At 38.3% G+C, this 26,300-nt stretch overlaps 2 protein-coding genes across 2 annotated transcripts; one reads left to right on the top strand and one right to left on the bottom strand.

Moving 5' to 3' along the window:
* The first annotated feature begins 680 nt into the window (after nucleotides 1-680).
* On the top strand, nucleotides 681-20,957 carry LOC106135431 (zinc finger protein 423 homolog). Its single transcript, XM_013335720.2, has 8 exons — nucleotides 681-783; nucleotides 6,604-6,821; nucleotides 16,905-17,047; nucleotides 17,889-18,096; nucleotides 18,262-18,897; nucleotides 19,137-19,406; nucleotides 19,588-19,902; nucleotides 20,142-20,957. Exons 1-8 carry the CDS (start codon nucleotides 681-683, stop codon nucleotides 20,955-20,957), a joined length of 2,709 nt encoding a protein of 902 aa, XP_013191174.2.
* A 1,343-nt stretch (nucleotides 20,958-22,300) lies between these two features.
* On the bottom strand, nucleotides 22,301-25,816 carry LOC106135430 (phenoloxidase-activating factor 2). The gene is made up of 7 exons (XM_060948785.1): nucleotides 25,507-25,816; nucleotides 25,114-25,428; nucleotides 24,845-24,984; nucleotides 24,406-24,503; nucleotides 23,408-23,668; nucleotides 22,838-23,039; nucleotides 22,301-22,462 (listed from the first exon to the last, which is right to left on the bottom strand). Exons 1-7 carry the CDS (start codon nucleotides 25,814-25,816, stop codon nucleotides 22,301-22,303), a joined length of 1,488 nt encoding a protein of 495 aa, XP_060804768.1.
* Between the last annotated feature and the right edge of the window lie 484 nt (nucleotides 25,817-26,300).

Genomic DNA, 26,300 nt, shown 5'->3' with positions numbered 1-26,300 from the left:
AAAATTTTAAGAAACACTCGTTGTTATTTATTTATTTATATGTACTAAATTATTTGGTTCTTATTAAGTATTTAATGGATTTTCAACATACAAAAATGTGATATATCCTAAAGCACCTAATACTCTTGAATGAATAGTTAACACTTGTACAGGGTAAAGGTAACATATTTTTGGTTAAAGTTGTACATTTTTGATACCTTAAAATAAATTTGTCACAAAGTGGGTGCAAGTGGGGGGAGTTGGTGTGGGCGGGGCGACCAGGCGGGGCGCAGGGTGCTGTGACCGAGGTGCTGCAGACTCGCCCACCGGAGCCCGGAGCCCGGCCCGCAGTCGCGACGCACACGCCGAGTTTGACGCGCGCACCGCCGCAACTGACAACAATCGTCGCGACACAAAACTTGTTGACTCACAAAATTATTATTACAGACATTCGGTCCGATAATAGCAATCACCTGTACCCGGAACATAAAGGTGCACGGCAATGACGTTCGCTAATTAAGGTAGCAGGCACCCAAATAATTACCGTGAAGGAAGCTCGAGCGCCCCTCAATAAGTGGCACCTGTCGGACACGCGTCGCATTAATTCGCACTCACGATAACTGCATTCGCAAAAAAAGCCGAAATAAAGTGGCCGGAATGCACCTGCGATCTGCCGTGTGAGGTGCCGTAGCTCACCCGACATGATCATGCTATTCAAGGGTAATAGCAGCAGGCTGGAGCATCTCATAGAGAAGATTCAGGCCAACAAGGAGAACCACGAAGTCACTACTGACGATATAAAAGGTGAGCCTAGTGAATAGGAACTTACTATAAATTACGACTGTTCCCAATAGGAACTCAGTTATCCTATGATGATTGAAGCCGTGAAGCTGATGAAGGAACTGATGGCAAAAAAATTTATTATAGCAAATGAGACTTGACTTAATATTGCATTTTAATATTGGATTTTTAAATAACATTTATCATGGTTGACGATGGCGAAAAATAAAATTTGTAAACTAAATCCAATATTCCCATAATAAAAAAAGTTTAAAATATGACGAAACATATGATATGTTTAAGTATCTGGTGACAAAGAATTTGTATATCTAAATTCCACAAAGCACTCGTAAATTAGCTAGAAGCTGAAGTATTGGAAACACCTAGTTTTATCTTACCACTAATGACAAGTAGGTACCTAAGTACGCGTTAGTGGTAAGTGGTGATTGTATCCCTTGAATGCAAATTTATAATATATTGTGGTACTTTGTAGTTATGGAATTGTAATATTCAAATAACTTAAAACCATCCAAGTGTAAATCGAACTCGCGCACGAAGGGTTCCATACTATCATCACATTCACATTTCTGCTCGTTTAGTAAAATCCACTAAAGAAAATCTAAAAAAATACGTAGGTATGTTGTACGGGAGCCCATCCTAAATATTTACTTTATTTCTTTTGAATTTCGAAATGAATCCGTTTATTGTACGAGAATGAGACCAATAATATTAAAAAAATATATATGTTGTTATAGCGGCAACGGAAATACATAATTTGTGAAAATTACAGCTTCTAATCCATCTCTGGTTGAAAGGCTGTATGTATCTCATAAAGCCATCAAGGTTTATGAGATACATACAGCCTGGTGGCAGACCGACGGACAGACAGATAGAGGCTTAGTAATGGGGTCCCGTTTTTTTCCTTTTAAGTAGGTACGAAACCCTAAAAATCACTCTAATTTGTAATTTGAACTAAATTCTGCAGATTTTACCATTACAGTTAAATATATGACTAGTTCTTCTTTTGCAATACATACTATGACATTTGTGCTTTATTAATTACTAAGGCAAGGCTTGTAGGTAATATTTGCCAAAATGCTGTTTCTAGTGAAACCCAACTATCAGCTGAAAATATTATGAATTTGAGGTTTGACTAATTATAACCTACTTTTTTATTTTGACTATCCTAGTTTAATGATCGAATGTTTAATTAAGCTAAGTTTAAAAAGGGTGAACTTATAACAGAACGTCACTGTATGGACTTGAATTCAGAAATATGCAAACACAAAAGTTACACCTCAGAAGTACTTTTTCAGCTGCCGGTAAAAATTTTTTTTACTGGCAGCTGAAAAAGTAAGTTTTTTTAGGATATTTGAGTGTATCAATAAAAATTGATATGCATAAAAAAAGAGTTATAAGATTACATATGTTTTAAATTAGTTACGGCTTTAGATAAAGACTAATCACGTGCAATTACCCCTCAATAACGTATCGAAGTATATAATTAAGATCTGTTGATCAATTTGTTACTTTTTCAGCGGCACGTTACGTTTAATCGACTTGAAAATTACAAGTTTATCTGATGAGTACAACCTTGGCTGGTACACATTAGAAGTAACAAGCTTTGAAATGCAATGCTAATTGATTATTTTAAAGAACTATTGTAAGTAATTGTTTTTGTAAAGACTTCGCTTTCACTCAATAAGATGTATAAAATGGTTGCGTTACACACAATTCCATAAAAAGATATTATTGTGTGAAAGGAAATTAAGACATGAAAAAAATTTTGAGGAATGAATGAACAGAATTTTTCGAAATTCTGATAGGAATGGAGGTATTTTCCATGTAAATATTTAGGATTTTGTAGCCAAATTACAAAAGCAATAGTTTCGTCATGTCCGTATGTCACAGCCACTTTAATCAGAAATTATGTGTGCTTAATAAAGTAACAATTTGCAGTATGATTTTGCATAAAAAGTACCTACTAAGGGTAACGTAGCGTACCTTCCTTGCTATTCAATAAAACGTACCCAAAGGGATGAAAATTGGTTTTCATCAAACAACATTTCATTTCGGAATATAAGATATGTTCATCATAAAATAGACGAGTAATAAAAATAATCTTCATTTAATTAGGTTTAAACAATTTATTCTCATAAAAAGATAACAATAAATCCATTTACATGAGAAAATAATTAATTAATTGCCAATTTTAACCTCATTTCCCTTTAGGAACTGAACGCGGAACTTAATTTACACCTCTCAAACAAAATACCGGTTTGGTGTTTATAATTATGGATATACCCATCTATACGTTCGTCATATGTGGTTCTCTATTTTAATTGATTTATATTAAAAGTATATTACGTAGTTAATGTCTACTAAAATAATCCGATTAATGCGGAAAACCCCGAAAAACCTGTGGAAAAAACATTATCATATACTCGTATAATGTGCTACTTTAATTGCTCGCTTCGGAAAATGAAAACAGTTAAGGGTCTGGGTTAGCATTTCATTTGTTTGTTTGTAGTATATCTTTATTGTACATACGAAAGAACACAAAAAAAACAGTAGATAAATTTATAAAACAAAAATACAAAGACGGACTTATCCCATTTAGGGATCACTTCCAGTCAAGAGTTACTTGAATAGGGCAGAAGTACGTACAAATCCTCTTTATCCTTTGAAGAAGAAGTTTAAAGAGGTCCCGTGTTGGAATCCCGGAAAGGGCATGATGAGAAAAGTTTTTCTGATTGGCCTAGATCTTGGATGTTTATCAATATAAGTATTTATTATAAAATATAGTATCGTTGAATTATTATCTCGTAACACAAGTCTCGAACTTTCTTCGAGGCTAACTCAATCTGTGTAATTTGTCCCGTAGATATTTATTTATTAAATATTTTTTATCCTTTTTTGTAATTCTTTAGTATCGTAAGCAAAACAGGGGATTTTTTCTTATCTCTCTCATACCATACTCTTTGTTTCTTTTTTTTTTGTTAAAGTTCAAATTTTTTTGTTTTAAATGTTACTTGATTATATTAATACCGTGGAAAGGGATATAAAATGATGTAAGTGGAATAGTTTTCAAATAAAATGCATGATGCATAATAATGCACAGGTTTAAATCCTAACGCAGCCATACCAGGGGCTCTTTTCTTTTTCTGAGTTTCACAAGTACCTTCAATCGTTTGATTTGGTGAGGGACAACCTTTATGAAGAGAATTATGAATGAAGATGAACCGAAAGAAGTATGCAGGGATTGTGGCAAGTGGAAAGCTGTTGTCTCAGCCTACCCTTATGGGAAAGAGGCCGTTGTACATAGGCGATGCCTTCGTTTTCTTGTCGCGATAGCGAAAGATAGCCAACAGATAGTGTTTCACCGCTATTAGATAATTTCCAATTTTAAGTGTGCTATTGGTGTTGATTGGCGAGGCGCCGGTCGAGGTGTCTCAGACGGCTCAATTAGGAAGTGAGCTTCCGCCGCCCACCGCCGCCGCCGCACGGCGCCACCGTCACCAACACCCGGGGAATTGCTGCAATCGGTGCTAATTACGGATAACCTTCCATTTACTACTGTCGGGCACACCTACACAAACAAAGAAATGACCTAGCGTTTAGTTATATATCTTACGTATCACTTAACCCTTAAGAAGAAAAATACAGAAAGCTCCTTTATGCCTTTCATGCCAGAGAAAGTCAATAGTGACACGATTTGGAGGGCTGCGTCTCCTGGATGCTTTATTGTTGATTATGAAATTGAGATCCAGTAATAGTGATAGGTATTATCCGAAGATGATGAAAACGGGAAATGCACAATTAGCTACAGGTTCAAACTGTACCTAGAAAAATCGCTAGGAAGATAATAAATATATTTTATTGTTCAAATTCACAAATTCCTAGTAATCATTGTTAAAACATCACTCTCAATCAGATCTTAATTAGATTCAGAGCAAGAATGTCAATATCTATTTTTTTTTTTCAAATGCTTCGCTATACTCAATTTTAAGTACAAGTAACAGCAAAGCAGAGTTAATATTGACTCCATTAAATACTCTTATACTGAGATGTAAGTAAGTACTTGGGTACGTCAGCATGCTACCACCATAAAACAACCACATTAGTTTGTTTTAGCTGATGACATATGTGTTATGTATACATGAAAGATATGTTTGAACTTTCAAATACCAAGAAAAGTGCTTTATTTTTTTAAATACTACCATTTAATTAAAAAAAAAAGCACTTTCTATTGGATTTTCCATAGGAACCTATAAAGAACACTTTTTCGCATAAAAAACGCAGAATTTATTTCATTCAAAATGAACTAGTCATAAGTAGGTATATTTATATCAAAAGGCTTTTTCTTTTTGATCTTGTCTGAGTGATCCCTATCAGAATAGCCCCTGCAATTCTTTATTTTTTTTTAAACTTTCATAGTGCTGTCTGCCAGCTGCTTCGTGTCCCGTGTAGATTGTATTGGTCAATTGAAGGAAAGGCAAATAAACATGGGTTTCTTCTTTTTAAGGATTTTAGCTAGCTGCCTGTCACTATTTGCATCTCAATTCCATTTAGTCTTTCTTTTTAGTCTTTTCAAGACTGTTAGCTCTGTCTACCCAGTGAGGGATGGAGACGTTATTGTTAGTATGTATGTAAACTTAAAATTTTGATTAACAACTTCACCAAGTTTAAAAAGAAATCCCGTGTTTGAAACAGCTACACTCAATAAGAAAAGTCAGATGGCTAATGAAGTCGACATTATTTTGACCATTAGCGCGGGTCGTTACGCGCATCCGGGGCGTGTGGAGCCCGGGGAAGGAGATTGATATAAATAGTTCTGTCTATTAAATGCGTTCGCGGGGACGCGAAATGCCCTGCAAGAAGAATGTTTATTGTGAAAAATTTTACACTGATAAATTATTATTACACCTGCACATTTTACTTGTCAAATTGAATAAATTTGTCATTACAATATTTAATTTAAAATGAGTTTGCTGTTTTGATTTGATCCAAAGTAGTGTTTTTTAATATAATCTTCTTTGGTACGTATCTTTTTGTTCTGATTCATTGAGATTAATTTCAAAAGTCGACACTATACTTCCGACTTCTTAATAAATTGCTACTAGTAGGCAACTAACGACAAAACGCTACTGAAACAGCTGGATTGTAATGGTTTACCAAATTCCATAATTTGCAATATTGCAATGCATTTTATAATCAGACAATCATCATATCGCAAAAGTAAAATATTTTAGATTCCCGAGAATGTAACGTCCTGGAGTGGCTTCGACCAGTCGTAGGCTCTCACCACCGTTCCGACATTAGTCATCATTTGTGCCGACGCTCGTCATCGCGGCCCATTCAATTTGTTTATATTTCACGCCACTCCGAGGTGCTCGGTGATGTACCGCCCTTAACGCGGAAATATGGGGCTTTGCTGCTATTTATGATACTCGTAGCTCTATCTCAGCCCCGAGCCGCCTCCGCCAGCCGTAATGTGCTTTAGTGTCTGAATGTTGCAATTCTCATATCTCATTATTATCTTACCGATGCCAATGCGTTTGTGTAAAATATTGAAGATACCTGTAACAATTTTTCAGATCACCGCGTTGAACATACATTTATAGGAACGTAGTGAACAGTCGCAAGGATTTTATGATGCTTAAATCTCTCCTATTTTTACATTTTAATCAAGCCTTTTGTCTTGATACATAGAACTAATCACCAATACTCCTCTGGTAGGCAATATATATAGGCATATTAAATATCACCTAACATTCTAGAATTAAACGACCTAATATATTCGGGTGAAATATTAACTTTCAAGTGAATAACTTTGCCTGGCAGAGGCGCTGGGCAGCGTGGGCAGTACGGCGGGCAGCTCGTGGCCGTCATCGACGCCGGAGCCGTCGCCGTCCCCCGCCTCTACGCCGACGTCGGCCGACGCCGCCGACCCCGACGCCGACCCGCCGTTCACACTTGGTGTCACAGAACATACGCCCTACCAGTGCCAGTTCTGCGATAAGGCGTTTCCGCGGTCATCATATTTGAAGAAACATGAACAGGTACGTTGAGCGGAATCAAAATTTGGAAAGGCTCAAGGTTCAATCAAATCTGTGAGTTTTTGCAGACCGAAAACACTTCCTCTAGGCGCATCTCGTTTGCAATACCAATAAACTTGTTGTAATTATAACAAAACATAGGAAATTGCCACTACAATGCTTGAATAGATCGCATCTCCTGTTTAAGCATCTTATGTTACCTTAGAGCTACACGGTGTGCCAAGGTAACATCTACAGTCATAAAGCAACTGCTTGCAACATGAACAGAACGACTATTGCGGCTGTCATATCTACGAATTCATAGTCTAGTTTCGCCATGCAGGTCTGCGCTTCATTAGCAAGTTGATATCCAAAACGGCCCATTTACAGAGCCCGAGTATAGATATGCATCGCACTCGCCGCGCCTTGCACTGAGTTCTGAGGGCTGTGACGTGCTGGCCATTACGCGGCCCGTACATCTTGGTCTCTTTGTGCAAAGCCGATCTCGCCGCGTTACGATTGCGACACACTGCAACGCGACAGATCTATTCGAGATAGGGTAAATAGAAACATCACTTTGCATAACACCGCCGTAACCTGCGACGCGTGGATACGCATCGGGCACGTACGCGTGTCGAGTGCCAGAAACGCCACCTGAACAATTAGGAAGGACGTTACGTGGTTACCAAGAAAACAAAGAACTGGTTTAAAATTAATTTGATTTATCATTGCAATTGCGACGATAGCCGCGTCTCCAGAGATAGCGATCAATGCATGCGCCGGCGCAGGCTGCTGCTGTGATGGTGTTCGCCGACAAATGTATCGGGCGATAATCGCGCACCGCTCACGCGACAGACTACTGACGGCCGGAAATAGGCTGAGATAACAACTCCCAGCTCTGGTTCGCACTCCTTTATCATCGCACCGCACTGGGAAAGGCGGTCATTATAAGAATAAATCAATTACACATACTCTAACATAGCCGCCATTCAACTCAGACTTGTGTCGGGGAAATAGTAAAACAGTTAAACGTAGAAAGCGAACTTGCTTGAATTGTTGATATAATGGGAGTGCGTCTAAGTTAATTAAGCCCTGTGATATGTATTGTAGTGGTTGGTGGATCGATCTGTGTTCGCCGTCAAGTCGCAATCGCGGTCGTAAAGCTGCTGCGCCATCACACCCACCGCCCGTCACCAGTTTCTGTTTTGTTTTATTTTCGATTTGATACTAAGGCGTTCTTTCTAATTAATGTTATCTATTAGTGAACTCATTCTAGAAGAACAACTAATGATTTATACCTTGACGAAAAAAAGGGCTGAATCTGGACAAAGGAAATTCACAGTCGCTGACAATCTGAACACCTTATGGGAAATAGGCATGATACGATACGATGCGAAATTAAAATAGTAGGCATTAATTAATCATTATGCAATCTTACAAGTTATGTCTCGTATAGTGACTCGTACCACTTAAGCCTGGCAATAAAAATATGTGTGTAGTCAACCGAATAAATGTAAGATAGAATCTTTATGGTTAATAGTGCTGTTTGTACGAGTATTAGAAGTGCACCAACGTAATAAAGAACGAAATACCATTTCAGAGAATTCGTCTACCATGGGAACAACTTACCTTTGATTAACTTACCCACCCAAATAACACTACCTTGTAGTTGGTATCAAGATGTTTTTATCTCATAGGTATGCTTGCTGGAGTTCGGCGAGGATAGCTTACGCTCTCCGGGGATTTAAAATGTCTGTACTTGTCGCTTCTTAATAATAACAATCTCCAAAAATTCCATATTCTTTATTTTGGTGGTCATCAGTATCTGCACATATAACAAAGGCATATATAGACAACAGAAACAAAAATAAATTAAATTAAATAGATTCTATATTACCCAGCACACACACAGCACATATGGAATTTGAAACATTTGACTTTATGAGCTATAAAAGACGAAGATACATATCTCACGTGCAATTTGCAAAAGCGGAGTACGGGCGCTGCACGGAGGGCCACTTGACCCCGGGCCGCGGCACCTGGCTGTGTGAACCGGCGACGTTATTGCAGGGAAAGCCGTGGTAGCCGCCGCTGCCCATTTCGGCGCTTTTATTGGCTATCACGTTCACCTCAAACTAGTTTAGAATGGGTTTTGGTGAGCTTTACGCGGAAAACATACCAACATGGGGTTCATTATAATATGACCGCTCTCACGGCATTCGTAGTAAGTAATAATAATATAAAAGATGATATTCGCGTGCGTTGTTACTATAAGTTGGTGCCGCGGCGTTACCTGCAGGGCGCACCCAAGCAGTGCCGTAAGACGCCGATATATTTTGTTGAGTCGAGTCTCCCGCAGCGGCTGTTCCATGCGATTATTGAATTCTCACACGAAGTGCACGATGATAAGTAGGCTAATAATAATTGACTTATTATCGCACTCATGGCTGAGAAAACTTTAATAAAATCTTTGACCGTCCAATAATGCAAATCAATTTTGATAAAGATGGGAGCAATATAATTATTTGTTTGTTTTATAAATGCGATTTCTTGAACTCGGTGTAGTTCCCGGCACCAATAGAAAAAAGAACAGGACCACTCCATCTCTTTTCTATGGATGTCGTGATGATGTCAAACTCAGTCTTATAAACTTGAGATTCTTCTTGTACTCGTAGGCGGTGGGTGGTGGTGGCGATAGCAACCTGTCACATTTGAATCTCAATTCTATCAAGCCTTACAGCTGAACGTGGCCTATTGGTCTTTTCGAGACTGTTGGCTGTCTACCCTGCAAGGGATATAGTCGTGATTATATTTATGTATGTAAGTAATATCTATATAATTTTACACGCCAACCTAGGAGTCGGATATGAATTTATGTTCAGTATTCATTGTATCTTGATTATCTAAATGGAGTAGCTTCATGTATGTATGATGTTCCAACACACAATCCGGTTATAGTGAGGAGACCAATTACTACTTATTGGTGTGTTTTGAACCCGGTATTTTAAAGATATTTACTACAATTTTACCTACAATGCAAGGCAAGGTATATTACGTAGGTATAATATTATATTTAGGACAAGGAAGAAAAATATATTTATAAAAATATTGTGCGTGAGAAGTTTCTTTTCAGGAGTTTATTTAACAAATAAAATACCTTCACATCTACATTTTAATTTTTTAACACTCTGATCAAGTTTTAACTATATCTTATCGTATCAACTCCATATTTCATTACTAGTAAGAATGTCAAAAAGCAATAGGTGTTATTTTTATAAGTGATATTTACATGCAATGAAAATATTTTGTTTTATGACCAGCTTGCAATGATTCATGAAATTTGATCATAAAACAAAATATTTTCATTGCATGTAAATATCAGCATTTTATCTTCCATAGAAGATAATTCTATTCTACCGAAAATTAAACTGAGTCTGAACAAGTTTAATTAGAAATGATTTGTCACAATCAAAATTATAAAATATGCATTTTGGCTGAAAGTCATGGTAATAAGAATGCGTGGGCCCAGCGCTGGACAAGATTTATCTCCGGCTGACGATCGGATTTATTAATTCTGTCGGGGGCCGATTGCTCCAATTAAGCGAGCGGAGTAAACATGCCGTGGTAAGTTTATGCGTTCTGCCGGCGAGTGGTCGCTTCGCGGTAACACTCGTGCGTCACTCAGCGCTAATCACAACAGCTGATAGATATCGCTGATCGCAATCTTATTGCCACAATAGATGTATCGCGGATGTTAATGCCGAGAGAACATGTGAATAGGCTGGGTTTACGTATCTAGTGTTTTGTGTGAAAGAGGAGAAAAGCAAATGGGTCTCTTATCAATTTTTATGAAGAATAATTTGTATATCAATCATTACTATTTCATTAATGACGTCTGTTACGTGGCATGAAAGTTCATAGCAACTTGAAACCACCTTAATTTATTTTTAAAGCATTTGCATGGCATACATGGGTACTTTAAAATATGTTTGTGAATAATGTACTTAGTTCATCAACGGCGAAAATGTCCGATTGAAGGAGGATATAGTAAAATAGTCAATTACCTAGATTTATAGCTGAATATCCTTCGAAAGTTAATAGAGTTATTTATGCAAATATTTAATTAAGAAAATTAAGTTGGTACCAGTCTTCTAGATAACAAGCTATCTGGAAGGGAAGGGGCGATTTGTACACAGAAAGTGACGGCGGAAGGGCTATCACTTAGCACAATTAGAGCCGACTGATGGTCGCGTGGATTGCGTTATAATTGGCTGTTGACCACAGATACGTCTGGCTTCAATCTAGACGGCATCCCGGTATTTGATGGCACTGTGGGACGCTTAGGAACTTAAGTTGGCCCGAGGAGGAACCCATTGTCTATACAATGAATTGAATATGGAAGAAAAAATGACGCGTCTCTATAGACATGTATTTTTTCTTCCATATTCAATTCCTGCCTTAAATTAAAGAAATGTTTGGAATGATATGATTGATAAAGAAATTAAAAATAGTTAAGTTGCACTTTGATTTTCTAAAAATAAGCGATTAAAAACATAAGAAGATATTAAGTATATATTAGGATTATATTTCATCTTGACCTGATCATGTATTCAAACCGGAGTTTATCGTTTAGAGGCTATAAGCAAAGCTACATTTTATCCAACCAAGATATCAGAAAGGTTAGGTCAAGAGTAACCGAAATGACGAGCTTGCATGAAGAAAATTATGAATTTGTACTCGGAGATTAGGCGGAATTTAAAGTTATATATAGACAGAGGAATAAGAAGTATTCAGATTAAAGAAATTATTTTCTATAAAAAAAGATAACTAGATAATGATGTTTGTTTCTCGAGTGGGCTGCGAGGGGCGGCCTCGAAGTAGCATGGTGGCGCTAACAGATGGAGCCATGCCGCTAATGGTTGAGCTCTAGGCCGTGGTAATTGGGGGCGCACGGAATCGCAAACCCTCTAAACTAACACGTAACGTCTACATTCGTTTTCTATGTATCATGTACATATCGACGCTTTCGTTCTGCAACCTGAATTCTAGTTCACAGCCTTTAGTTTTTTACGTGCACAACTAGGTAAAAATATTGCTAGGCTTACGATTGCATGAAGCTCGATCTTATCACTTCTGAAGATTTATTTCATCTTTGTTATTCTCTCTATATCTTAACAGTGTTCCCTTTTTTTATATTAGTATATTTAAGATGGACTTTATTTTTTAGTGTTTCTTCATACAAAATAGGAATAATGTTAGATAATGTTTGTACTCAATAACAGAACAAAAATGACATGTAAACTAGACTATGTATGCTCTAAATTTGAAATTAGAATTTGTTTGTTTTGTAAAAGAAAAAAAATGCTTTGCATATTATTTTAACAACCGAGAGACGACAAGTCAATCATTTGTTGCGTGTTTAGCATTATGTATACTAAATGTATACCGCGTCGAGGTGGTCAATTAGTAAAAGCGTGAACTGGTTGTCATTTTGGGCGTCTTTTATATTGTTATTCAGTATAAAATAAAGTATGAATGAAATGAGTATCGAGCTTGTAAACGTTTTTTATTAAATTCAATTTCCTCCGTGGTATCCGTTAGCTGCCGCATAGCCTCAGAAGTTTACTCGGAGTCGTCGTCTTGTGCCAGTTCGTCTAAAGAATAGTGTATCTCCATCCAGCACGTAGATGCGAGATGTTTTTTACTTGATTTTAGCCAAAGAACATAAGTGCCTGTTATACTTCCTCATAGATTCGTAATTTTTACAATTTGTTATGCAAAGTCCAGCGAATTCCAACATCATACTTGTACTGTAAAAACATAAATGCCCATCACAAAGACTGCACGTCTACCTGTTCAGAAAACCTGTACCTTTCTGTTACCGTTCAGAAAAAGGAATGGTATATTCAGGATTTAAAGATTCCAGATAATGTTTAAATGAGTATTTTTTATTTACAGAGATTTATAGACATACATACCGTTAACCCTAGTGTTGCCCAAATGCAAGAACAAGACGAGACTTAGCCAGTCTTGGTCTTGGTCTTGCGCCAATACACCTGGTCTTGGTCTTGGTCTTGGTCTTGCGCTCCCAGTCTTGGTCTTGGTCTTGGTCTTGCAGCAAGAGTCTTGCAAGTCTTGCAATTACCTATTAGTCTATTACTATTTATTAAAGTTTACTTTAAATCTTATAAAAACGTATTAGAATTGGAACATTGTGAGCTTGAATTAACATAGCCATAGTAAAGATCAAGCAGATTAATAAATAACTGAAGATTTGATAAGAAATTCGAAGAATCAACTGACCTACGATATATGTCGTTTTCCATGGAAGTAACTGTTTCTTAATAAACATTTATGATTATAAATCATAAATGTTAGCTTACATTTGCTAAAACATGTAAAAAAACAAATTAATTACAATAACTTGACTGTATTTTAAAGAACAATACTTATCTGTCTAGGAAGAGATTGAACCCTCAACTTATAAGAAATTTAATATTAATAAAAGAGTTTTACGATTTATCATTTATTTGAATAAAAAATAAAATACAACACAAATCAACAGCTTTATCATTAGGTTATGATATTTTATATCAATTTTTTTGACCAAGAATTAATACAAAGTAACCATCTGGCTGACTCATCACTTAACCTATTTCTATGTTTTCTAATTACTAATGATGCTTTAGAAAATAACCTCTCAGCAGCATGCAGCAATGTTTAAACATTTTGTCTTGAGCTGCTTGGAAAGCTAGAATGAGCCTTTCATCCACTTCAGATCGATTAGGTTTCTCATCTAACTGTTTTACCATGGATTCAATTTTATCTAGCAAGAGATTGAATGATACAATGACTAGCGGTAATGTAACATATTTGTCTCCACCAAGTTTTGTACTTAAAAGTTTAAAGTTTATTAGTATACCCTCCCTATGGCGGCAATCAAATAGTGTCAAATGTTATGATTTCGGCGTGGCGGCAACGATTGTTTTAGATTTTAAAAGAAGCCGCCGGCGCGTGTATCATAACCATGTACTTCCGAAAAGCGGCAAATTTCTTTGAGAAGTAAGTACAAAACCTTTGATGCCGCATTATCAAAGTGCCGATGGTTAAAACATAACTATGCATGCACTCAGTTTGATTTTAATAGATATTTTTTTATTCGCTATGTTTATGGTATTAGTCGTAATGCGCATAGGTCCAGTTTTTCATATTCTTTGATACAGTTTTTTGCGTCTCATAGAATTCCTAAGCGTACCTACCTATACACAGAACTGTTACACCTAACAACTCAGTGAAATAGCGCTAAGTCCTAGCTGCAAGACGCAAGAGTCTTGCAGGCTATGTCTTGTTCTTGCTCAAGTCTTGCACGGTCAGTCTTGGTCTTGGTCTTGCACCAATACACCTGGTCTTGTTCTTGGTCTTGGTCTTGCAAAAACGCAAGAACAAGACCAAGACTGCAAGACCAAGACTGAATTTGGGCAACACTAGTTAACCCTAATAATTCAAAGCACAAATACATAAAATGTTCGCTTAAGTATCTAACAAGTTGGAAAAACCTTTATTTAAATCAAAAAGTATAATCTATCACACGATAAGCTAAAATCTACCAATACTTACTTAAATCTTAAAAAAATATAATCTTCCGTGTCCAAGTTTGACCTGTCGAGTCTCTATCTACCCCATATGGGATAAGCACGTGATGTACGTAGGAACAGAGTAGTTCTGGAATATCACTATTTTGTGCGTTCAGTTCAGCTAGGTTAGGCTCGTCTTCAGTGCGAGGTGGTGCGAAGGCCGACGGCTCCCATTATCTGCCAGCTAAGATTCATTTACATACGCATTATGTACAAACAAACTTATGAATGCTTTCGGTAAAATTAGATTTTTTATAACTAGGGTGACTAAGTATTTTACGCCAGAATCATTCAAATTGGTGAGTTAATTACTTACTGCAGCTTATTTTCATTTATCAACGGTATAAAGTTAATTGAAAAATATTTAGAAAATATTAATATATCATTTTTAATGGCACCATTTAGGTATTAAATTAAACTTAACTTCATACACGCTGAACCGACATTAAATCGGACATGAGTCAGAAAATATTATAAATAGCCAGCAATTTTTTAAGACCAAGCTGCTCACACAAATGACACTGTTTTGTTAAACTAAAAGAGATTAGTGAAGTCGAACGTACTTCTCATGTAATGACGCATTATTGTGTGGGATACGCGTAGGAACGATTAGCGTGAATTAAAATGTCGTTATGATTCTCTCTATCTATGCGGTGATAACTTGGCGCCTATTTTTATAAATTACTAATATAAACGTGCGAATGTTTAATTACCTTATAACTCCGACGTAGGTGAGTTTTTAAGTACCTTTACAGCAAGATTTTGATGTCTTGTTCTAAGAATAGAAGGACATTAGAGTTTGCGCTTGATGGGACGTGAGATGAGCCTTTTAACTAGGAAAGAACCGAGTTGATAAGCCCATAGACACACCGCAGGAATGTTATCGTCAAGAATCATTTTATTCCCCTCAAGTATGTGGACGATAAATCTATTAATCAATTACAAATGTATTGGTCAATGGCAATATTCTATAAAGATATAATAATTTTTTACTTACTCCTAAATCTCGACTTCAACACATTTTACATTTTAAAATTATTGAAAAACTGCTACATAACCATTCCAAAAATGTTTCAATTCACTCAAATTGACTATATCTAGCGTTCAAGAATTTTATCCCAATCACTAATTTTTCGAGTTCATCATAAATAACAGAAGAATAAGATTTATACCTATTTAAACGAACTTAATATCCAACAAGAAGTCGAACAGTGAACGAACAATTAACTTATCGACTCTAATCGTTCCATCGACAAGTACGGCGATGCCTAATAGTATTGATATCTTATTCGAATGCCACGACTGCCTACCATCGTTCCCACTTTTTGCCCACTATTGACACAATGCCGGCGACCACTGGGGACCGAGAGGCCGCAATATATTGAAAGCGCAGATGTGAAGCGTCTTCCAAAACATTATTCAAAAAGAATAATTCTTCAAAGTATTAACATAATAACATTGATATTATGTTAATACTAACATAATAACATTGATATTAAGTTAATATAAGAGATGATTCTCATTAGCCAGTTGTCGTTATTGCTGCTCGATAACTTATACAGAGTGTTATGAAAAGTGCAACAACCATGGTAACTAGAGTCGCGCAAACATAAACAGGACACTGATCACCAAAATTAAAATTTAATAAAAGTGACCCGGTTTTAGCATTTATTAATACTGGTAAAAAATTAATAAAATATACGACATTTTAACCATTGCAATAAACTGTTCTATTTTCGTAGGTTTAACTGAAGAATTCTACCGAACTGAATTCAAAGAAGCTTCTTTGAAGAAAATGTCGTATATTTTATTAATTTTTTACCAGTATTAATAAATGCTAAAAATTTGAAGTGCCCGCAACGTGCTATGTCAAACTTAATTTAATATATTATCGCCATATGTTCAATTTGCATCTTACTCAAAATTACCCATTATGCCAGAGCATTTCCGCGTTGGCTCTAATTTTGAAAGACGTTCCTTCCTTACTCTCATTAATTTGTTATGGTACTACTAGTGCTCATTGTACGATGATAGTTCTCACGATAGTTTTTTCGATCAAAGCACCCGGAGTTATTTCGTTTCAATCACTGTATGACTTACACATTTTAATCGTTACTCATACCTCAGGCTGTAGATTAAATACCTCGATTGAATACCAGACCTACAATTTAATAACGGTAGTGGGACATTTATCACTCTCACATCTCCATTCCTGTTGTTATCAATTTAGTTAGAGCTAATCTTTGACTTACTCAATCTGTGTAATTTACCCCGTATTTATTTATATAAGTTTTTATAGACCTTTGTATTTGTTTATAGATATTTATATGTTGGATTTTATAGTTTCTATAAAAACATACGAGTATATTCAAATAATTGCATATATTTTACAGCCATGTGTTTTCCTTTATTCTCAAAATTGTCAGGTAGCCGAACGTCACAAAATATATCAATAAATTATTCTCATTTCTAGACCCACTCGGATCAAATGCCTTTCCGCTGCGAGTTCTGCGCGCGTCTGTTCAAGCACAAGCGTTCGCGAGACCGCCACGTGAAGCTACACACTGGGGACCGCAAGTACCGATGTGCGCACTGTCCAGCGGCCTTCTCTAGAAGGTAACGTTCATTAAGTACTAACATCCCCCTTTATCTGCGTCTGTTCAAGCACAAGCATAATGTGAAGATGTGTGAATAGTATTTAAGTAAGGGTCTCTGGTTCTTGCTTATTACTTAATAATAGACCACCAAAAATGGGCTGATATTCTTAGTACTTATTCCATTGAAACGAAATCAAACTGTGTAGGTAAATACTAAACCGAACATTATAGACTACCAAATTGAGAATTGTATATACTCCATATGAGCTGCACCGTTTGTGTAAAGAGAATACATATTAATACTAATCCGAAGCCATTGAAGGCTAAGTGAGCGAGCGGCTAGCCGAATGTCGGAGAGGTGCGAGGCGAGTACCACAAAAGCCTGTGAAGATTGATCACCGTAAGTCATAGCACAAAGCTCGTTCCTCCGCGACGAGGCGACGCGTCACCTTTTTCGTCACCTCGTCGCGGTCACGAGACTAATTCCACGCAATTTGTCGACCCAACGAACCTCTGCGTGAAAGGAGATGATGCACTGACAAATGACGTCGAGGGTCTCACAAAAATGAAATAATGGCCCGTACCTAAACCGGCACGGCGAGCGTGGCCATTAGTGGAGGTGTTTGGGCGAACACCTCTATTCTGTAGTTCGTTTGAAAAGCCTCTTTGTTAGTTCTGTTTGGTCCGTGCTTTATGCGGGTACTTATGTCTCATATGACAAATTGTCGTCTCGTCACATAAAGGTGATTTAACTCATTTCATTTTGAATAGTTTAGCCGTATTCTCATGGGCTTAAGCGTTTACATTTTGGATTAAAATGTCAAGTTGGAATGACTCATGTTTTGATTATTTTGTTTTAGCGATCACTTGAAGATTCACATGAAGACACATGATAACCAGAAGCCGTTTCAATGCACGGTCTGTAACCGCGGCTACAACACTGCCGCGGCCCTCACATCTCACATGCAGGGTCACAAACGCGACCGGGAAGGCCGTGAACCTGATCGTCGGAGGGCGCTGAGGTGCTTGCGATGTGGAGAGGCCTTCCGTAGACCCGACCTTTTACAGGTATGTTACTTTTGCTAACTATATTGGTACTATTATGTTATTTTTACTTAATAAGACTCCATTTCACGATAACTATATTTACTTGATATTGCGGATATCAGTTAATCAGATTTGAAGGTAGTGAAGATGTAATATTAATAATGTCTATATATATCTCTATTGTAGGCTCACATGGCTAGTGCTCATGGTGTGGAAACAGCAGCAATGACTCCACCTCGACGTGTAGCTTCTCAACCGCCGCCAACTCTTCTAGCATGCATATACTGCACACGCGATACATTCACCACCATGGAGCAATTACAGTTACACGTTAGAGCTGCTCATTCTGCGTTACTGAATGGTGAAACACCACAAACTGTAGATCAACCAGCGCCTACAGATCTCAGCAGGCGAGCTACAGAAGATATGCCAGTGGTAAAGAGGCCTCGTTCTGGATCGGGAACACCGCAGACTGCATTATCGCCAAGTACTTTATTATGTAACCAATGCGGTGCGGCATTACCTGATTTCGAAGCGTTCCGAGCCCATTTGAAAGGCCATTTGGAAGAAGGAGGAGAACTTAATCGCTCAAGTCCAACTCCGTGTGTTCATTGTGGTGCAACCTTCGCCGACGCTGCAGCATCTGAGCGTCATCTTGCGTCATACTACTTGGCCGTTTCTTGTGAATACACATGCCATAGCTGCAGTAGAAGCTTTTCCTCGCCAGATGAATTGCAAAAACATCTTCTCGATATGCACTCTCAACATTTATACCGCTGTTCTCTTTGCAAGGAAATATTCGACTCAAAGGCGGCAATACAGGTAATTAAAATACTTAGTTGGTTCAGTGAAATAACACCCATACACAAATGACGTCTTTTTCTCTTACGAAAAAGACAGAGTCAAGACACAATACTTAAAGGTCAAGCCATAGTGTCAGGTTGCTAACTACGCGGAGAGAAAGAGTATTTTCTGAAAAGATGGCATTTCATTAAGATAATAGTTAATTTGTTACGATATGAAACGTGTATGACAAGAAATGAAGTTACCCCATTTTTCAGGTCCATTTCGCAGTAGCCCACAGTGGTGAGAATAAAGTGTGGATGTGTCGGTCTTGCGGTGCGGGCGGCGGCGCGCTTCGCAGCGAGGCGGCCGCCGCGGCGCACGTGCGGACACGGCACGCCCCGCCGCGCTGCGCGTGCGGCGCCGTGTTGGCCGGCAACGTCAGGCCGCCACGGGCCTTCCGCTGCCCGGTGCCCGCTTGCACAGACACTTTTGCGGTTCAGTACCTTCTGGAGAGACATATGCAGGCCCATCACGCTATACCTCAGGTAACATTTGCACTTATACAACAATTTGTGTACAAATTTAATGAAAATTCTGTAGTGCAATTTCAAGGTGCAAATCTAATTCTGTTCACGTTGCGTCAAGCTAGAGGTATTTTTCTTCAATACTTTATTTAATAAAGCCTTAGCAAATTCATCATTTTAAAATTTAAATACGTAATCTCAGGCGCTCAACGGCGACATGAGCAGAGTGAAACGCGTAGAAAACAACAATACTGCCGAAGGGGCAGACGGAGCTTGTTCTCCTTGCACCACTGGAGAGAATGCTGGAGCAAACGCCGGTGATGAGCGAAGAAGAAAAAATGGAGTGGTCGCGTTACAATGCGCCTATTGTGGGGAACGTACAAGGAGTCGCGCGGAGCTTGAAGCGCATACTAGAGCGCACTCCGGCGCCGCGGCCGCTAGGCATAAGTGTCTCATTTGCGATGAGGTCCTCCCATCTGCTGCTGTATTAGCGGAGCATAAGCTCACGCACTGCAAGGTATAATTTTTTTTCCAATTTCCTGCTAAGATGTATATTAATCCCTATTAAAAAAAGAAGAGTGTTAGAAGTATGATGAAAAGGCTGAGTAGAATATGAAATGAAAGGATTTAATTTGTAGTTTAAGGCCTTGAGAAAGTCGTACAATAGGAACTACCAATAATTTTGTGACAATAAGTGTTACGCATTAACACAATTCATGCAACATAGCTTATTTAAAAGTATCGTTTGTGTTCTAGGTGGTTGCAGGGGATATATGTGCTAGATGTCGCGCGCGTCTTCCGTCTGAAGAGTCGTTCTTAACCCACATGGCACGACACCACCCTGCTCTGCCCGCTCCCTGTGTCATCTGCCGGCAAACCCTCGCATCGGAGGCCGAAGCACGTCTGCATGCACGATTCCACCTCCGCCCTTCTGAAGACGAGCAGAGATGCGCCATATGCCTTCGAGCTCTACCCGATACAGAAGCCGGTGATGGGGCCCGCGCTTGCGCCGACTGCTATGCTCGCCATGCTGGCCCTAGACCTCCTCCTCCAGCTGACAATGACTGCCGACTCTGTCGTCGGGCACTCGGCTCTCCTACTAGACTACAAGCACATTTGATCGAGCACACCTTCGCTGGAATTGATACTTTTACTTGCTACTTATGCCGAGCTGTATTCACCAGTGCTGCAGGATTGCAGCGTCATCTGCCAGAACACGCTGACGTGCCGAGGCCGTTTGACTGCGGCCGTTGCGGAATGAAGTTTTTCTTCCGCGCGGAAAGGGATAATCATGCCTTTGTACACCTTGAGGAGGCCGAGTTTGCACAAAGGGCATTTTACGAAGCGTACGCTAGGGGAGCTGTATCCGCGTGGGCTGCGCTTGCGCCGCCAGATGCTCAACAAGTCGTCACGCCGCCAACAACGGTGGACGTCAAACAGGAACCAGAGGTGAAGGAAGAACGGAACACAGACGAGTATATTGAAGTATCTTCCCCTCCTCCTCCGCCACCGGCCCCAGCCGCCCCGTCGCCTTCTCCCGTAGTAAAACAGGAGAAGCCCGACGAAGACTGAAGGGGCTGTCCACGCAACTTTGTCGTCCTACGCGGTCTTCCGCTGCAATACTAGATTACGTCCCAGCTTATAGTTATGTTAATGTACCTATATCGTTAATGTTTGCGTTTAGAACGCCGCATCTTAGGTATTTTGAACCTTTAATTTATGTTGATTAGGAATTGTATGTTTTATAATGTTTACAATGGCTATTTGTATAAACTGTTAACTTAATAAATTATTATGTTAAGCTTCTTGGTAGTACGTTTTCTTGATTTACTTTCGCCAATATTGTCACTAATTCGGTTGACGTCGTGTGTAAATTTTTTGAAAGAAACACTGCTACGATGTTACGACTGCTTAGATGCTACAAACTGCTACAGTGCTACGACCGCTACGAAGCTACAGTACTACGACAGCTACGATGCTACTGTGCTATGACTGCTACGACGTTACAATGCTACGCCTGGTACGTAGCTAAAACTTCTACATTGCTACAACTTCTACAGTACTAAGACTAAATCTAAAACAAATGCTACGGTCCCACAGATAGAATTATCGGAATATTCAAACACTTATTATACAAATAAATACAATATATAATACAAATAATTATTCCTATTTCTGTGGTGCTCCATGATAAATTATATAAATAATTAGAGTAAGTCAACGGGAAAAAAAATCTTTTAAATTTAGTATTACGTGTTAATAAATGAGTTAAATAATGTGCAAGTACGCAATAATTAGCCTTTCGTTGCTCATAAAATTAAATAGGTATTAGGCGTATTTTTAAAGTAATTAGTAAATGAGAGTTTACGTTGTATAGTTTATTTTTATACATATGTTTGCTTCCGTATTCAATCTTATTTTTCAACATCAGCATATTTATATAGCCTTTCGCGTTCAATTAAATTGATGACAATAATGCTACAATGCAATTATAGCTGTACAATTACTGCTTTCTATGTATAAGAAATACTAAGTCAAAATAGTATGATTTAGATAAACATGCAGTGATGTATGTGCGGAATTTCGCGAAAAGGATGCGTTAAGAACTCCTGTATAACTCATATTCGTGACAAAACAGACGAATGCAGGGGTACCGCCTAAGACTCCTACGCCAGAACGGCGGTCTTGCAAAAACTTGGAAACTATACACAATAAATAACTAGCATTAAATCTCTGCTGGGCTTAGAAAGGTGGGGTAAGCTGAAGAAAACCTGTCTCGATGTCGCTAAAGCCAACGGTATTAAAATAATGGTCTAAATTAATAAGAAAATATTATGCTTTATTTCGCTTTTTAAATTCAATATCTAAGATATTTTAAGTTTGTATCAAAAGTTCAGTACATAGGTATAGGTATATTAAGGTGTAGCAACTTGTTGCTGAATCCAGGGCAGCAGCGCCGCGATGTTGACGTAAGCAGCGGGCACGTTGGCCGCGGCGCACCCCAGGCCCCACGATACGAGGCCCACTACAGTCCATTGGCCATTCACATTACACACCAGTCCGGATCCACCATCACCCTATAAATTTACAATAAAATAAAACCCTATAAAACCTTAATTAACTTTAAAAACAGAGGAGGGTGCAAAGATGAGAGACCCCTGTCTCTAACAAAGAAAGGTCCACTAGGTATATTGGCGTCGTACGTACGTAGATAAGAAAGCTTTAATGTGGCCTATATATTACTGATTTCGTAATCCTTGCAATATGGTCGCCATGTCAGCTTTACCAGACAGTTACCTAATGCTTTTTAAAATTATTAAACTCTATTTTCCACTTTATTTGCATATGTTGAATTTGTTTTTTTTAATATATTTTTTAACTATTTATCTCTTTTATACGTTTATAATATTTAACAATTACAAGCTACTCGTATTTAATTTGAAGTATCTTACAGTACAAGCATCTTTGTTAGCCACGCCACCAGCACAAATGAAGGACGTGGTATCCAAGACATAGCTAGGTCCAAGGCGAGCTGCCTGCAGTTGCGACTGGCAAGTGGCAGGCGCCACTATAGGTACGTCTACCTTCTTCAGAATCTGTTGGAATTGGCCTTGGACGCCAAACATGTCTTTGCCCCATCCAGCCACAAGGCATCTGGAAAATATCGGCATGATTTTATAAGAGATTCAAGATAAATTGATTTGCATAAATTAGCGAAAACATACTCGTGTCAGAGAAGAATGTAATTTTTTCATGTTATACTCCAGCTATTCTAGAGGTTGTATTAGTTATAATTAGATTTAAGTTATGTGACGTCAATAAGTGATACCTTGTATCCAATTTTGAAAATAAATCTATTCTATTCTATTCTGTTGCGTAACGGACGTTAGGTTGTATTGTTGTTGGTCAGTTAACAGACCTGGGTTATTATAGGATCCACTTGTTAACTTTTAAATAATTACTGTTCAAAGTATTGCGAAGCTTATTAAAAAGTATCATTTAAGATACCTACTGAAACTTACGTTTGTCCATTAAAGGTGGCTGTATTAGATGCAGGCAGACACGCTCTGTTTATAGTCGTAGCTGCTCCCGTCGCCGGAGTGAAAGGGACAGCTGATGACAGTCGCAAAATAGTGATGTCATACTGCAGGGTATTAGGATTGTAGGATGGGTGACTGAAAACTTTCTGGACTGCGTACTCCTGGTATGGAACCGGCTCATAGGTACCAGCGGCGTCCCACTCGCCAAGCCTTACTTTCACGTTAGGCGCTGTTCCTGATACTCTTAAAAGTAAAATGTCCTCACTTAGTTTTGTGTAAATCTAAATATTAGATTAAGAGAGATATTTGTTTCCAGAGCGTAATAGGAAAATTATTTTATTGGTATTTATTCTGTATGTTTGTTTGTACACGCTCATCTCCGGAAATACTGAATGGATTTCAATGAAACTTTTTTGTTGTGTAGCTCTTATGCCTGACCAACATAAAGGGTATAATTGATTTTGGAATCTTGAATAGCTGAAGTCAAACCAGCTCAGCTAAACTATAGGAAATATCGAAAAGACGTCTTAACAAAAGCTGTTCAACCTGATGAGAAGATCTGATTCATGTGGAAGCCAAAGGGCCAGCTACACTGTAATATGTACGGAAATGACGTCTTAGCAAACGTTGTTTTACCTGATGATAAATCGACCCATTAGTTTTTGAGTTTATTATACACAAAAGTACGATTTTTTTTTTTCTATATAATACTAGTACGGATTATTAAATATGTTATGTCAACTGTATGTGCCCTGGGGCTCCCTTGCCGTAAGAATTTCGGGATATAAAGAATTTTTGTAAATCCAAATTATATCTTAGGCCTAATGCCAAATTTCGTTAAATTTTATTTCGGTGAATTTGATTTAATTTAATAACCTTAACCTTCGCATTTACACGCAAACGGAGTTGCGGGTAACAGCTAGTAACAAGAAATGAAAAAAAAAGAACTAAACAAGCTGTTCCAACTGAATACTACTTACATATAAGGCAGCAGTCTATGAGTGACGGTCAACACATTCAATGAATCAATCAGAACCCCACCGGCTATGTAATCATTTTGTTTAGTTAAAATGAGAGCCTGTAACAAAAATGTAATGTTTACGTAAGTTCCGAATAAAAAATCTTATATCGTTTTTCGGTTGGTTCATTCTATTCACTGCTTTTTCGTTACATCTTACATTACTAGTATAAGTGTAACTTTAAGCATAAATGTAGCGTAGAGTAGGTATATCAAGTGCCTAAGCACAAAAACAAAAGCAAAATGGTTAAAAATTATTGACAGATGGTTGCTTTGTACATCATTCAACTATTTGCTTGTTTTTTTTATTTTATCTTTTATGAAAATTACTGTTTGCTAATATTCTATTTTCACCCTCCCAAGTCCGAAGTCCGTTTTTCTTTTAAGACAAGATTAAATACCTGCCAGGGAAATTCTCCAAAATTAGCTTGTCCCGCCGCAGGCACAATGGCCGTGGCTGGCACAGTCTGTATTGTTCCACAAGCTATTTGTGGTAAAACAGTACCACAACAGTATTCCTGTCCTGTGGGACATTGTCCTCCTGGATTTCCACCGCCCTAAAATTAAACATATCTCGCCTTTAATATTTTTGTGAAAATATAATTATATGTCCACAAAAATAAATTACTAAATTATGTTAATAATTTCTTTTCATGTAAAATACTAGTACTTACTGGTGTTACAATTCTTATATCAATCAAACCAGCACCATTGTTAGTACCACCACTGACGCAGGTTCCCGCTGGTACACATCTACAACTCTGTCTTTTTTTAATAATATGATTTTTATTATCTTCGTACTGCAAGCTGTTCAAGAAGTCTTTTGCATCCATCTTATTGCCATCCAAACTTCTACGTTCCCGTGGGAATTTTACTGCCGTGTCGTACGAAGGTATTTGACCACTATATGCAGTGATAGGAGGGAGTTGTAAGGCCGCTGAAGGAGATGGAGTGGTGCCGAGCCTCGGGTCAATCGGGAGCGGTCCTGTAGCGTTTTCATCGGGATTAGATATACAAACTACATCAGGATTATTACAAAGGATGACAGGTAAAAGCACTCCACCTGTTGACGTTGTCGGTCTTGCTGTAGTAGCACCGGTCGTCGCAGGCGGGGTAGGTGCAGTGGTAGGGGCCACTGTAGGGGCCATTGTAGGGGCCACTGTAGGGGCCATCGTTGGAGCAGTCGTCGGTGCCATAGTGGGCCGCACTGTTGGAGGCATCGTCATGTTACCTGTTGGAAGCGTGGCGGGAGAAGCTGTGGTCGTTGTGGTTGGCTGCAAAATAGGAGCTGGAGCGCCCACTACAACTATATTTTGTTGCGTGGGGTTTGTGGGTAACATCCCCAAACATGCTGTTATGAGCCACAGACACATCACAGATTAAGCGACCGACGTTGACCAGAACGGGAGTAGCAGTCGCGGATCGCGGCTATTACTATTAAAATCGCAGGTGATGATGGCCCAGCATTAAATATGTCCTTAGTGTCCACAATTGATGGTATTCCCCCAACAATTGCAACCTTCATGCTATAATGCGCATGATCACCTAGCGATAAATTGTTGCAATCATCAAAATGTGGATTACTAATCTGTCAAACCGAATGTCGTAATGATGATGAAATATTTTATGTAAATGTCTTTATACATCCTACATAAGTGAGATATTATATCTGCTTTAAATATTTAAATCGAGCAAAAGAAAGTTTTTGGAAAATAAACAGCAACTCATTTTTATCATCCGCAATCTGCAATAATGCTTTGAATTGATACTCAAAAATAGAAATGTAGGTATAGGTAATCTATATTCGAGAAAAAGATAGTACGGCCGTGCCGCTTTTTATTGGCTCGACTTGCGGGG

Source organism: Amyelois transitella, chromosome 3, assembly GCF_032362555.1.
Source record: "Amyelois transitella isolate CPQ chromosome 3, ilAmyTran1.1, whole genome shotgun sequence".
Classification (NCBI taxonomy): Eukaryota; Metazoa; Arthropoda; class Insecta; order Lepidoptera; family Pyralidae; genus Amyelois; species Amyelois transitella.
This window is presented reverse-complemented; position numbering and strand designations above follow the sequence as displayed.